The sequence below is a fragment of the Ahaetulla prasina genome, chromosome 11 (assembly GCF_028640845.1).
Source record: "Ahaetulla prasina isolate Xishuangbanna chromosome 11, ASM2864084v1, whole genome shotgun sequence".
In the NCBI taxonomy this organism is placed as follows: domain Eukaryota; kingdom Metazoa; phylum Chordata; class Lepidosauria; order Squamata; family Colubridae; genus Ahaetulla; species Ahaetulla prasina.
In genome coordinates, this window is record NC_080549.1 from 18,709,689 (window position 1) to 18,725,991 (window position 16,303).

At 40.2% G+C, this 16,303-nt stretch overlaps 1 protein-coding gene across 1 annotated transcript in view; it reads right to left on the minus strand.

Moving 5' to 3' along the window:
- The window catches only part of TENM1 (teneurin transmembrane protein 1), a 544,190-nt gene that overhangs the window by 242,812 nt on the left and 285,075 nt on the right, over nucleotides 1-16,303 (minus strand). Inside the window, exon 4 of the mRNA XM_058196608.1 lies at nucleotides 9,476-9,713. Within this exon, the coding sequence (XP_058052591.1) occupies nucleotides 9,476-9,713 (238 nt within the window). The remainder of the gene's footprint in view (nucleotides 1-9,475; nucleotides 9,714-16,303) is intronic.

The following is a 16,303-nucleotide window of genomic DNA, read 5'->3' on the forward strand; positions in this document are numbered from 1 at the left end:
AAATTCTGGCTGGCCCCGCCCCCATCTATTCTCTGCCTCCCGAGTCCCAGCTGATCGGGAGGAAATGGGGATTTTGCAATAACCTTCCCCTGGATTGGGGAGGGAATCGAGATTTTATAGTATCTTTCCCCTGCCACGCTCACCAAGCCACACCCACCAAGCCACACCCACAGAACCAGTAGTAAAAAATTTTGAAACCCACCACTGTTCAACCTGCAAATTCACTCTGATGGTTAAAATCCATAGATTTATAAAGCCGGAAAGGGACCATTCACCATACATTCTGTCCTAGATACAATATTTTCCTGCCCTAACAAAGAGGATTAATATATAGCAGATATTTTTTTTTTCTGTTTCCTATCCTAGTGTCAATTCCCTCTTTTTCTGCTACTTCCTCGGATCTATTTTAGAGTATAACCCATTTAGTCCAGGAATTATTTAGACATGTGATCTTGAAAAAATGTAACACGTTCCGATAAAACCATGTGAAAACCCTTAACAATAATCGTGGATATCATGAGCCGTGCTGAATATCATCAGAACTGTAGGATGGAATAGGAACATATTAAAGTGATTATGAAAACAAATGAAACCAGTTGGAAGAAAAACAGCCCTGGCCTGATTTATTTTTTTTAAATAAATATTTAATATTTTAATATATCTAAAGCTAACAGTAACCAATCAGTTTTGAGATCAGATTTGGTTCCCTAGGAGCACACAACATGTACATTCGGAATTATCTCCCCTCTGTATTAAGAGGGGGACAGAAATAAATGCTTTTAAATCTTCTTTGAGATTACAAATCACCCAAACAGACCCTAAAAAAAATATATACAAAAATACCCAGCTTATAGCTATTAGATAGATTTCAGCATATTACACAACAGAGATTTAAAACAGTAAAACAGCTGCCATTCCATGTGTGTGGTGGTGTAAGGATACTGCCCAGCCCCCAGCCTCCCTTCTCTTCCTTTTCATTCATGCAGCTATCCAAAGGGTGGGGGGGAATACCTGTCTTCAGATCAATTGTTATGGAAAATCTCATTAAATCATTTTTAGAAGAAAAACGAGAGACTCTGCTTATGCTCAAGTAGAAAAAACAAACACACATACCCACCCCACACGCACACTCTAAGCAACTATAGAGGCAGCCTCTGGAAACAGATTATAGGTTATTTAAGGCGACGAAGATGATCAAGGAATGGATAATGCCGTTTTTTGCTCTACAACATTGGATTAGACCAGGGGTCAGCATGGAGCCGCATGTGGCTCTTTCACCCCTCTACTGCAGCTCCCTGTCACACAAAATATGCGTCACAACCACCAATGTGCGACACCCATTGGCATGCGATTCATTGAGCTTTTCAACCCCCGGTAGGCCAACCATAGATAAATCCAAGAAAAGAAAAGTTTCAGAAGAAAACAGAACGTTTAATTCAACTACATGTGCTAGTTTTGTGGCCGCTCAAGAAATAGTCAGGCACAGGAATGGTTTTGTGGCTCCTGGTGTTTTTTTGTTTTCTGTGGGAAATGGGTCCAAATGGCTCTTTTGAGTGTTTAAGGTTGCAGACCCCTGGATTAGATTTAAGGAAGCCGATCTCATCTTTGCAAAAAAAAAAACCTAAAATTTATTGGGTAACTAACAGCCTCCCTTGGTCTGATTCACCTCAGAGGCCTGATGTGAAGTAGTGTTTGTGATGAAGAAGGCAATCATCTGTTCCACCTTAAATTTAAGGCCAGCCTTATGATTAGGTTAAGTAAAACAGAATAGAATAGAATAGAATAGAATAGAATAGAATAGAATAGAATAGAATAGAATAGAATAGAATTTTTATTGGCCAAGTGTGATTGGACACACAAGGAATTTGTCTTAGTGCATATGCTCTCAGTGTACATAAAAGAAAAGCTGCGTTCCTTAAGGAAGGAACAGAAGATGGGCCAAGATGGTAACTAACGGGGTCCTTGTCTATGGAGAGTCTCCATCATCCAGGTCATGGTTGCCCAAAGGTGCTTTTTAAAAAAAAAAGGCAAACTGGACTTAAGAACTGAAGAAGCTTCTTGGATGAGAAGCAAAGTGTCTTCAAGGAAAAACAAAAGTTATACATGGTTCCAATATGGACAATTGCAAGCTAGATGGAAATTAGATCAAAAAATAGGTGTTAAGCAAACTGAGGATAATTTGTTAAAACAAATGAGAGATCAAGGCCAACAGCATATTAAGAGGTTGTATAATGTATTAGTAGAAATAGACTCAGAGTCCGAACTAGTTAAGGATTGTATGATTAAGTGGGCACAAAATTTTCAGCAACCAATAATGTTGGAAACTTGGGAAAGAATTTGGGTGAGGAATGTTAAATTTACACAAGCGCAAAATATGAGAGAAAATTTTTATAAGATGTTTTATAGATGGCATTTAGACCCCAAAAAGTTGTCATGTATGTATCCTAATGTACAGGCTAAATGTTGGAGATGCGATTGTGAAGATGCCACTTATTACCATATATGGTGGACTTGTAAAAAAGTTAAAGCATTTTGGATTAAAGTATGGTGGATCATGCAGAATATTTTGAAAAAGAAGATTAAGTTTACTCCAGTTCTTTCTACTAGGAATAATTATGGACTGTACAGCTATAGAGACTAAATTGATTTTGAACTTAATAACAGCCCCAAGACTTTTGATTGCTCAGTATTGGAAGAAAGAAGAATTACCTACAATTGAAGAATGGACATTCAAAGTATCAAATCTGGCAGAGATGGCAAAAATCTCCGCTTACTTGAAAGACTATACACTAGAAAAATATATTTTAGAATGGAAAATGTGGATTGATTATATTCAAAATAAGTATCAGATAAAAAAATATCGAATAGCATATGAGTAAATTTAGGAAATATTTTGTATTAGATATATTTTTGAAGGAGAGGGGAATTGAGAGTGTGACTAAGTGTGGTGTGACTAGAGATTATAATTTAGGAATTATTTTGGATTATGATTGTTAGTTTTGATACCCTGCATTTTGTTCTGGGAAGTCGGGGTGGGGGTGGGGGTAAGGGAGGGAATTGGGGGTTTGGTAGAGATGGAGTGATGGTTAATGTACAGGGATTATTGAAGATGTATAAATATAATTAATGCAGGGTCGGGTCTGCCCAGTTACCATTTTAGAGCGGTGGGGAGGAGAAAGAGAGAGTAGGAGGTAGGAAAGAGGAGAAGAGGAAGGAAGAGGGTAGAAGAGGAGAAGGAAGGTGTAGGGTGGAGGGAGGAGAGGATGTAGATAAGAGAAGGAGAGGAAGGTCTGGAAAGTAGAAGAAGGTAGAAGAGGGAAGAGTGTTAAAAAGGGGGGTGGTGACTGGGCAAGCCCGACTAATTGTATATAACTGTACATTGGATGAATTATTTGATATGATTGTAAAAATAAAACTTTTTATAAAAAAAAAAAGTGTCTTCAAGGAAAAACAAAAGTCCAGTTTGCCTTTTGAGGGGAAAAAAACCAAACTAAAGCATGTTTGAAGGATTCTCGGTGGTCTCTGAGCTTGTTTGATAATGAAACATCTGCAAGAAAACAACCAAGCTCAAAGACCACCAAGAATCCTTCAAAAGTGTTTCCCCCACAAAAAAAGGCAGCTGGACTTAAGTTCTTAAGAAACTTCTTGGATGAGAAGCCAAAATGTCTTCAAGGACTCCTAATTTCAACCCTGCAAATATTCTCCTTTATGGGTAAGATGGTAACTGCCCATCGGTTGTCCTAACCTCTGTGAGCTGGTTGTCCCCTGCTACTATGGTTGCAATAAATCACAGCTCTTTGCATTCAGACATTATGTGGTTTGTTATTTGAGTGCTTTTGTAAATGAAAAGAAGTAACATCAACATTTCACTCAGTTTACTGATGTTTGGTAAGCACCTGCCTATTAAAACATCCACTGTATAATATTTCTATGAAGTCACTCAACGTACAAAAAAATGGGTGTTATTGTCATAATATAGGCAAAGACAGAAAATATGTATATCTCCAAAAAGTTAAAATTATGTGTTTGATAGTTGAATTCTCCAAATTAGTGATTTGGGATTTGCAAATGCTTTATTGCCATACTAAATATTGGTTGATCAATGACTGTAATAAAGAATATTTATCAATCTAGCATACTAAGTAACATCATTAGCGCAGGAGATAAAGCTCCAACAAGCTATTCGCTGAGAACCATTAGAAATAACTTTTATTCACACCTGGCTGCTTGCAAGCTGAGGATGGTAGTTTATTTGCATATTTTTTTTTATCTTTGTTTGTGATGTTCTACCTAGCTTGTTATAGTGGTTAGGATATTGGCCTAGAAACCAGAAGATTGGGAATTCTAGTCCTGCATTCTGGCATGAAAGCCGACTGGGGAATGTTGGGCCAATCAGCAGGAGACCATGAGTTCTAGTCTTAAGCATGAAAGTTTAGGTGAGTTACACTCTCCCAACCCAACTCATGTTACAAGGTTGTTGTGGGGGGTAAAAGGAGGCAGAAGGAGATTTATGCATGCTTGCTGCCTTGAATTACTTACAAGGTAATAAAGACTGGATGAGCATCTAATAAACAAACAAACAAATATGCTAATTAAAAAGTCAATTAATGGGTGATAAGAGAAGACCAGGGTTTACAATCTTTGCTTCTTGAGATGGTATATTTTGATAAATACACCAGAATCATCACAACGTTGTATATTCACAGTTTTATTTTCATGTTTTTAAAACCTTCAACCAATAGATTGTAAACAATTTTGCCTTCTCTTTATGTCAAAATAAGAGAATAATGGAGTTGGAAGGGATCTAAGAGGTTTTATAGTCCAACCCCCTGCTCAAGCAGGAGACCCTATATCAGGGGTAAAATGCTCCCGGTTCGGACCGGATCGCCTGATCCGTTAGCGATGGCAGAGGTAGCAAAAATCCCTGCACCCCCCACCTCCCACCCATGCCCAGCTGAGGCATGCGATCATCAGAGGGTTTTGGGGTTTTTTTACTTTTAAAAGCACTTTTTCTTTGGTGGAAAAAATGCTTTTAAAAGTAAAAAAAAAGCCTCTGATGAGCATGCGGCTCAGCTGGGATTGTCAGAACCCTTTAGAAGCATTTTTTCTACAACCTCTTTGGCTGAAGAGGCTGTAAAAAATGCTTCTATAGAGTTCTGGCAATTTTTATTTATTTATTTATTTAGTCACACAGTATATATAAGCATAAGCATGAAACAATTATACAATATATAAGCATATATATGAGTGAGTATGTAATAACTATATTAATTGGATATAATGAAAGGAAACAATAGGACAGGAACGGTAGGCACGTTAGTGCTCTTATGCACGCCCCTTACGGACCTCTTAGGAATGGGGTATAGTAGTAGATAGTCTTTGGTTAAAGATTTGGGGATTTTGAGAAGAGATCACAGAGTCAGGTAGTACATTCCATAACTCTGTTACTGAAGTCATATTTTCTACAATCAAGATTGGAGCGGTTTACTTTAAGTTTAACTCTATTGTGTGCACGTGTATTGTTGCAATTGAAGCTGAAGTAGTCTTCGACAGGAAGGACATTGTAATAGATGATTCTATGAGTTAAACTCAGGTCATGTCGAAGGCGGCATAGTTCTAAATTTTCTAAACCCAGGATTTCAAGTCTGGTGACATAAGGTATTTTGTTGTATTCAGAGGAGTGGAGAACTCTTCTTGTAAAATATTTCTGGACACGTTCAATTGTACTGATGTCAGAAATGTGGTATGGGTTCCAGACAGTCGAGCTGTATTCAAGAATTGGTCTGCAAATGTTTTATATGCTCTGGTTAGTAGTGTAATCCCAGCTGAGTAGCCTGATCTCTTTAAAAGCAATTTTTGGCTGAAGAGGTTTTAGAAAAAATGCTTTTAAAAGTAAAAAAAAAAAACAGTTGGCCATGCCCACCCAGTCACATTACCCCGCACCAAGCCACACCCACAGAATCGGTAGTAACAAATTTTATATTTCACTCCTGCCCTATATGGCAGATAAATGGCTCTCCAATCTCTTCACAGGACATTATTTTAATATTCCTCTGCATATTGAGTTGCATCTCTCATCCCTGTTTTAGAGGCTCCTAGCACTTAGCACTAGCACTTAAACTTATATAGCGCTTCATGGTGTTATACAACCTTCTCTAAGCAGTTTAGAGAGTCAGCCTCTTGTCCTCAATAATCTGGGTCCTCATTTTACTGACCTTGGAGGGATGGAAGGCTGAGTCAACCTTGAGCCGGTGAGTATAGAAGTGCTGAACTGCAGGCAGCCGGCAGTCAGCAGAAGTAGCCTGCAGTACTGCAATCCAACCACTGTGACATCACGACTCTACAAAGCTGAGGGGGTCAAAACTATTTTCCAAAGCACCAAAAGACAAGACAAGAAAGCAATGGAAAGAAACTTAACAAAGAGAGAACTAATCTAAGAATCAAAGAGAAATTTCCTAATGGTGAGCGCAATTAACCAATGGAATAGCTTGCCTCCAAAAGTTGTGAGTGTTCCATCACTGGAGGCTTTTAAGAAGCCACCATTTATCTGAAATGAAAGAGGGTCTCCTGCTTGAACAGGGGATTGGACTAGAAGACCTCCAAGGTCCCTTCCAACTCTATTATTCTATATTCTATTCTATGCCAAGAAATTAAAAGATGCTTGCTCCTGGGGAGAAAAGCTATGGCAAATCTAGACAGCATACTAAAAAGCAGAGACATCACCCTGCCAACAAAAGTGCGTATAATCAAGGCCATGGTTTTCCCAGTTGTAATGTATGGCTGTGAAAGTTGGACCACAAGGAAAGCTGAGCGCCAAAGAATTGAGGCCTTTGAACTCTGGTGCTGGAGAAGACTCCTACGAGTCCCTTGGACTGCAAGGCGATCAAACTGGTCAGTCCTAGAGGAGATCAACCCCGACTGCCCTTTAGAAGGCCAGATCCTGAAGAGGAAACTCAAATACTTTGGCCACCTAATGAGAAGGAAGGACTCACTGGAGAAGAGCCAAATACTAGGAACGATGGAGGGCAAAAGAAGAAGGGGACGGCAGAGAACGAGGTGGCTGGATGGAGTCACTGAAGCAGTCGGCGTGAGCTTAAATGGACTCCAGAGGATGGTAGAGGATAGGAAGGCCTGGAGGAATGCTGTCCATGTGGTCATGATGAGTCGGACATGACTTTGCAACTAACAACAACAACTATTCTATGCTCAAAGATGTTGTCCATTGTCTGTTACTATGTCTACTTTTTCAAAACCCAAGAGACAGATTTTTTGCTATTTTAAGCAGCATTGGGATAATTCTTCTGAAGCCAGGATTGCTGAACACTTCAGAGAAGCTTATCCATATGTTACATTTACAGCTGCACCGTTTCCCTAATGTACAAGTTGCAATTAGCTTTCAACTCATTTTTGAAGGTATAAAACCATTCCACAAATGTTTCTTGTAGTGGCTTTTAAGTAAATGCAGATTCAGGATATCTGACTGATCTCTTTTAACACTGGTTTAACAAAACATCACTTCTTGAGATTGGTAAACTGCTTAAAAGGAAATTAGAAGCTTACAGTACTCTTTATAGTGCATAGAAGAAGGAAAGAGAAGGAAAATTTTGACCTGGGTTTACACATGCTTTCTTATCAAGGTTTTTGAAGAAAATAAAACTGACACAATTAAGAGGTTGACAGCATATTGCTGTATTTGAGACACAACATATACAAATACTGATTCCTTCTCTTTCTTTTAGCTAAGTTAATTAGAAGAATTACTTTCCTGGTCTACTTTCCTGGTCTACTAAGCTATCAATGGGGCATCTTTGGTTGATTCCACAGCTAAAGATGTGTCTGAGATCAACAATTAATTCTGCTTTCTGTATGTAGGTCAGGTCATGGAACCAATCGTCCATTGATCTGAAGCATTTGAAGCTCAGAAAGTGGTTAAAAACATAATCACCTAGATTTTCAGAATATTGTAACATGAAGCCATTCCCTTCTTTTTAGTTTGCAATGGTCTACATTTCATGTTTGTATGACCATCTATTATATTTTTGAAACTTGCCCAGAAAGGCTAAGAAAGTGGGGAACATATACAGTATTGGAATACAAGGTTGTAATTCTAAGTAGTCCTTGACTTATGGTCATAATGGATCCTGTCCATCATGGTTGTAACTTCTGACCATTGTAAAATGGGTTGGACAGATGACTAGCCCAATTTTATGACCATGTTCACAGTGGCCATTAAGTAAATCATTAGAGTCCTTAAGCAAATCCACAGTCATTAAGTGAACACTGTGGTCATTAGGCAAACCAATGGTTTACTATTGGCACAGTTTTGCCAAAAACCAGAAATCAATGCTGGTTTTTGGCAAAATTTGTCATAAAATGCAGTAATGTGGCAGCAGGATGCTGAAAAAGGCCATAAATACATCCAGCGTTAGTCACTACACAATGAAAAAAGATGTTGAGACTTCAGAAAATGTGCAGAGAAGAGCAACCAAGATAATTAGGGAACTGGAAGCTAAAACATATGAAAAAGCTAACACAATCCTAAATTTCATTAACAGAAGAATTCAGTCAAGGTCAGGTGAGGTCCTAATACCATTCAATAAAGCCTTAGTAAGACTACACCTAGACTATTGCATCCAGTTTTGGTCATCACACTATTAAAAGATGTTGAGACTCTGGAAAGAGTGCAGACGAGGATGATTAGGGGACTGGAGGCTAAAACATATGAAGAACGGTTGCAGGAACTGGGCATGGCTAGTCTAGTGAAGAGGAGGACCAGGGGAGACATGATAGCAGTCTTCCAATATTTGAAGGGCTGCCACAGAGAGGAGGAGGTCAAGCTATTTTCCAAGGCACCCAAAGGTCAGACAAAAACAATGGATGGAAACTGATCAAGGAGAGATTCGCCCTAAAAATAAGGAGATATTTTCTGACAGTGAGAACAATTAGCTAGTGGAATGGCTTTCCTTCAGAAGTTATGGGTGCTCCATCACTGAAGTCTTTCAAGAAAATTGAAAGGGCCTCTGTGGCTCAGACTGGTAAGACAGTCTGTTATTAACAGCAGCTGCCTGCAATTACTGCAGATTCTAGTCCCACCAGGCCCAAATTGACTCAGCCTTCCATCCTTTATAAGGTAGGTAAAATGAGGACCCAGATTGTTGGGGGCAATAAGTTGATTTTGTATATAAATATACAAATAGGATGAAGACTATTGCTTGACATAGTGTAAGCCGCCCTGAGTCTTCGGAGAAGGGCGGGATATAAATGCAAATTTTAAAAAAACAATTTCTAGCAAGACAGCCACTTGTCAGAAATGGTACAGGGCCTCCTGTTTGAGCAGGAGGTAGGACTAGAAGACCTCCAATGTCCCTTTCAATGTTGTTATTTTGTTATTCTACCTTGTTGTTTCTGCTTTCTTTGATTCCTGCCCACTTTTAGCTTGCAGACCCGTTCAAGGACAGATTTTGAAATGCTTTACCTGGTCTCCAGTGGTATGTTACTGTTCAGAACCCAGCTATTATGAAGATGCACAGAGTCCTGGGTATTTGGGGGCGATGGGGCGGCTGGATTCGGCTGGCTGCGGGTGGTCAATGATCTGGCTTGGAGGGAGTTGGCTGTTGAAGGAGGCTTTCGGCTACAGGTGCACGCATGGGGCGGTGGTGGCGGAGGCGGCAGTGGTCTGAAGGTGAACTGGCTGCGTGGGCTTCCTGGCATTTCTGCATTCAGAGAGAAAGCAAACAAAACAAAGAGGCCAAATTATTATTATTTTCCAGCAATGGATGGGAGCTAATCAAGGAGAGAAGCAACCTAGAACTAAGGAGAAATTTCCTGACATTGAGAACAATTAACCAGAAGTTGTGAATGCTCCAACACTGGAAGTTTTTAAGAAGAGACTGGACAACCATTTGTATGAAATGGTATAGGGTTTCCTGCTTGAGCAGGGGGTTGTACTAGGATACCTCCAAGATCCCTTCATAGCCTGATTAGGTGACTCAGTGCCTAAGACACTGAGCTTGTCGATCAGAAAGGTCGGCAGTTCGGCGGTTCGAATCCCTAGTACAGGTTTCCTGCATGAGCAGGGGGTTGGACTAGATGATCTCCAAGGTCCCTTCCAACTCTACTACTGTTACCTTCCCTCTCTGTTATTCCGTTATTTTTAAGCAACCAAGAACAGAGTGTCTTGGCCCCATAGGATTGCAACATTGTCTAGAAATTTAAGTCAATATATCAAAAATGCCATATTTTATTTGCATCCCACCTTTTTTACAAATAAGGTAAGGTGACAAACATATCCAACATACCTTTCTCCTATTTCCCCCACAACAACAGTTTGTCAACCTCAAACCGAACCTGGCAGAAGGCATTTTACTGTTCCTCAGTTGCCACGCAGATGGGCAAGAGGGGGGTGGGGAAGGAGGTTGGAATACCTCGTTAGACACAACAAAGAACTTTCTCATGAGAACCAAGGTCATTTCCATGGAGAAGGATAAGGTCAGGGAAGGAGTGTCTGGAAAGCCCACCAATTGGCCAATGTGACCTGTGACACTTGGGGATGGGATTATTTCTTCTTTTAATTATACTGAAACCGTAGGAATTATTTAGAGTTGGCTTTCCTTTAATCTGTGCCAATATAATGTACTCAATATAGTAGGTGGATTCAGGTGGATTCAAGTCTCAAAATTCTGATTTGTTTGGGTTCATTAGTTGGAACCTTGACCACAGTCCTGTGAGGTGAGCTGGGCTGAGATAGAGGAATTGGCCCAAGGTCACTCAGCTGGCTTTCATGACTAAGGCAGGACTAGAACTCACAGTCTCCCTGTTTCTAGCCCGGTGCCTTAACCACTAGACCAAGCTGGGTCTCAAACAATCTGTGAACTCAATTCAATTGCCATTGAAATGCTCACAAAATGTATGCCTATGAAACCCTATAATCAGCTTATTACAGCACTAAGGGAAGACCCAAGAAGGTAAGTAATATAGCTAGTCCTTAAATTTACAATTACAATTGAACTTGGAATTACAGTGGTAAGTCATGGAGGCCATTAAGTGAGTGACCACACCTGATTTTATGACTTTTTTTGTGATGATTGTTAAGCGAACACCATGGTCATTTAAGTTTCCCACAACAGGTGTTCTGTCCTCCCTCGCCTCCGTCCGAGTGATGGCTTAATTAGCCAGGACTATCAGCTCTGGCAGCAGAATAGCCAGCGTCTGCCAAGAGCCTCCGTTATCTTCCACGACGCTGGTGAGTCACTCAGAAACAAACTTCAGCTCTTAATCAGTGGATTTGCCTGTTACAAAGAGACACAGCAGCTCTCGCTATCTTTTATATCCTGTGGGATGTGGCTCCATGACTCAGCACTTCCTAGGCCTGCCCCACCCTTGCTTCTGTTGTTCCCTCCTCCACCTGGCCTGCTTCTGGCTCCTGGAGCTGAGCGAGGGAAGCCGGTGCTCCTGAGATAAGTCCTGATGGCCCTTCCCCCTCACTGTCCAAGTCACTTTCTGGCAGCAGGCCCGGCTCGGGGGGTGCAGACACAACAGGTGTGTTTTTTCTAGAATCTCAAAGTAACTGGCAGAAACTGGCAAACAAAAACAAGATAAACAATTACGTGGTAAAATCTGAACCGGTTTACTACCAGTTCGCTCCCCCCACGGATGCTATAAACAGCTATAAATATGAGCTCCTTTTCAAGTGCCCAAAATACAGTCACATAACTGTGCATGTCCGGTTGTCAGAACTTTGAAATTGGTTCCTAATCAGCCCAGGGGAGCCTTAACTTTAAATGCGTCATTAGGCGACTAGTCTTTAAACAAAGACTACCTGTAGTAGAACTCTGGCCCAGTTCTTCCATTTTTTTCTACAACAGAAAAATAGTTAAGTATATTAAGATCTAAAAATAATCAATAACAGATACCACAAAATAAAACAGAATAAAAATGATATTATAAGAAGCTCCAAACTGAATGAATGGTACGGCATATTTTGTATAATGGCAGCACAAAATTGGGTGACGTGGCAAGACACATTTTCGAGTCCTTCTTTGAAACATGTACCCTTAATCAAAATTCATGTTCCCTACCCAGAAATGTCTTAGCATCAAATTAATGAAGGTCTGTTAAGAGTCCTTGTAGATGGAGTAACATAGTAGCATATGGGTGTGTAGGCTTTTGGCTCACCTGGCTGCAATGAATGAAGAAGAATCGCCTTGGGCCACATATAAAACATATATTATATTAAAGCAGGGGTCTCCAACCTTGGTCCCTTTAAAACTTGTGGACTTCAACTCCCAGAGTTCCTCAGCCAGCTCTGTTGGCTGAGGTACTCTGGGAGTTGAAGTCCACAAGTCTTAAAGGGACCAAGGTTGGAGACCCCTGTATTAAAGGGTATGAATCACATATTATTAAATTGTTACGATCTTCTGGGGTCACATTACTAGTTGTCCAGGGCAGGTTGGACACACCTGGCTTAGCGTTTCTATTGAGCCATGACCTCATGGACATAACCAAAGATACTTTGGAGTTAAAAGGTTCAAAAAGACCTACTGAGAACAATGCATCTTGCTTGGATCTGAATTTATGGCAGACCACAAGGAACAACATAATAATCAAATGAATGGTGAAGTTTGTTGAAGGTTTTATGGTATTGTTTATGTTTTGAAATAACGTCAGATTCAATTCAATTCAATTCAAATCTTTATTGTCAGTGCACAGCATATGTGCAATGAGATTGGTTGAGCTCCCTCAGTGCACCCCCCCCCAACACAATATAACTCACAGTGAAGACAGAAAATCCCTAACCCAATAAATCGTATTAACAAAACACCCAGTCCTATTGCACCAGAGTGAACATGTTACACATTGCGCCGGCCCTGCAGTGCATACTATATAGTTATGATGTTATTTCTCATTCAGGAGTCTGAAACTGTTCTTCAGCCTGTTTGTGCACCTGGCTATGCTTCTATATCTCCTTCCCGATGGTAGGAGGGTAAAGAAGTGATGACCAGGGTGAGAGTCGTCCCTGAGGATTTTTCTCACTCTTCTAAGGCAACCAGCCCTAGTGATCTCATCTAGTGGTATCAGGGGACTGCCCACGATGTTTTGTGCTGTACTCACCACCCTATGTAATGTTTTTCTATCCACGGCTGTCAGACCAGCATGCCATACTGTGATGCAATAAGTGAGGATGCTTTCTATTAAAGGAGGGCATCAGTTTTTGTTCCACCCTGTTTTTATGCAAGACTCTAAGGAAATGGAATCTCTGTTGAGCCTTCATGGATCGTGTTGTTTTTCCAGGTGAGGCATTCTCTGAGATGGACTCCCAGGAATTTAACGGATCAGTTGTTGCAGATCAACAGATCAGTTGTTGCAGTTGCTGTTATTGTTGTTGTTGTTGTTTGGTGTTCTTACAGTAATCAGGAGACCACAATGCTATTACAGAATAGTAGTTTGGCTTTCCAAGGTACCAGCCCTGTTATAGGACATGCTTGTGCACTCCCCAAGGTGTGCCACAAGAGTGTGAGCTGGCTTTGCACCAGAGAGAAAGACGAGTGGCTCTTCCTGCAGTGTCACCCAAGGTCCCCTCCCTTCCTACAGCTGCCTCACAAGCGGACCCCACAATCAGGAATGTTCAGAGCCATCAGGAATCTGACTTCCTGCACAGAGTACCAGCTCGTCTCCCCACCAAAGTGGCACTGTCTATCTACTTGCATAGAACACGCTTTCAAACTGTTAGGTGGACAGAAGCGGAGGCAAGTGACAGGAGCTCACCCTGCTACACAATGCTAGGACTTGAACCTCTGCAGCTGAGATTCCAGCATCATTAAGCACCACGCTTTATCAGATCAGTCATAACCTGAGAGTATGCTGCTACTCAGTCAACCCAACACTTCCTTTCACCAGCATTGAATTTAATTTAGGGGGAAATCAAGCTGTGAAAGGAACATTCATGTTGCAAACATCAACATCTTTAAAATTAAGATAGAACAGGAGAAACTATTGAGCTCTAGCAAACACCTTCCTTTCAAGAAACTTTTTTCAGGAATGAATGCATTCTTGAATGAATGAACAGTTTTACTGACGTGCAGTCTCTTCCTCTCTCTGAAAATGAAAGAGAGGGAGAAGGAGAGAGACAGAATCAGTGACCAAGAGAATGGGAAAAAAAGAAAAAGTGGGTATCAGAAATGGAAATCTTTTTCATGCTAAATTAATTTGGAAGATGTTCTTTGAGAAGCTATTAATATTAATGCATAATAATAAGCAGTATAATCAGAACCTGGTAGATCAGATTAACTGGAAGCATTAGCAGGATTCTTTCCCCAGCTATCGGAGAAGAAAAATTAAAATCCTCTTTTTAAGACCCAAACATGAAAACTAAGATAAGAGGCAGAAAGATTTCGCCACCACTAGGCACAAGTGCCCAATACTCCCCACTTTACTGAGTCTTTTGAATATACATTTTGACTGATAAAAAAACTGAAGAACTAGGTCATGACAAGAATGCCTCACAGGGATGCGAGATTCTGCCCACTCAGGTGACTAGTCCCTGCAGTTTTTGGGGAACAATCCAGTTTCCTACCGCTCGTTGCTTGTGATGAAAAAGAAATTAGTTCAGAAATTAGTTCAAAGCATGGAAGGATACTTTGATTCCTATTATGGACGAATGGTTGCAGAAGCTGGTGGAGTTGGCGGAAATGGCAAAATTGACTATTTTGATTAAAGGTAAAGGTTCCCTTCACACATATGTGCTAGTTGTTCCCGACTCTAGGGGGCAGTGCTCATCTCAGTTTCAAAGCCGGAGAGCCAGCGCTGTCCAAAGACGTCTCCATGGTCATGTGGCCAGCATGACTCAACGCCAGAAGAGTACAAAACGCTGTTTCCTTCCCACCAAAGGTGGTCCCTATTTTTTTTACTTGCATTTTTTATGTGCTTTCAAACTGCTAGGTTGGCAGAAGCTGGGACAAATAACGGGAGCTCATCCTGTTACGGGGCACTCAGGATTCGAACCGCTGAACTGGCGATCTTTTGATCAACAAGCTCGGTGTCTTAGCCACTGAGCCACCACATCCCTTTTTCATGAAAGAAAAGAATATTAAGTACTTTTGTTTCCACATGGAGACCGCTTCTGAACTTCATGTTTGATATGAAGGAGAATGAAACTTTGATTTTGCGTTTTACCGATTAGACTGATAGATCCTTATAGAAATGGCTAGTTTGTATTACTTTTAAAAAGCAAAAAGTGTGGTTTGATGTGAATGCCCTATTTTACTGCAACAGAGGGAGTTGGAAGTCAATGCTTTTTTTTTTCTTTTTCCTAATCCTTCCTCTCTTCTCTTCCTCCCTTCCTCCCCATTGTTTTCCTATTTTCTTTCCTATTCTGTATCTTATAACTGCATAAAAATGTTAATGAGAAAAAAAATTAGTTCAAAGCATATGAGGTCCTAAGTGAAATTTTTCTAATGGGAATGTAGGGTTTTCTAACCCTGAAGCCTCCTTTACACCTCAATCTCACTCAAAATTAAGGATTTAATTACTTATTTATCTTTTTGTTTTATTTATCGTATTTATTTATCGTATAAAAAGAAAAAATAATTGCTACCAACCTGCCTTCCATTGAGGACCTGTATACTGCACGAATCAAGAAGAGGGCCGTGAAAATATTTACAGACCCCTTGCATCCTGGACATAAACTGTTTCAACTCCTACCCTCAAAACGACGCTATAGAGCACTGCACACCAGAACAACTAGACACAAGAACAGTTTCCCCCCGAAGGCCATCACTCTGCTAAACAAATAATTCCCTCAACACTGTCAAACTATTTACTGAATCTGCACTACTATTAATCGTTTCATAGTTCCCATCACCCATCTCCTTCCACTTATGACTGTATGACTATAACTTGTTGCTGGCAATCCTTATGATTTATATTGATATATTGATCATCAATTGTGTTGTAAATGTTGTACCTTGATGAACGTATCTTTTCTTTTATGTACACTGAGAGCATATGCACCAAGACAAATTCCTTGTGTGTCCAATCACACTTGGCCAATAAAAAATTCTATTCTATTCTATTCTATTCTATTCTATTCTATTCTATTCTATTCTATTCTATTCTATTCTATTCTATTCTATTCTATTTATTTGCCAACCCTATTTGTTAAGAGTAGTATCGTGATAATAACGTAAAATATTTCACAATATAATCATAAGCATAATCATAAGATATAGGTAGTCTTGATTTCCAACAGTTTGTTTAGTGAGCGTTGGAAGTTACGGGGAAAAAAAGTGACTTGTAACTGTTTTTC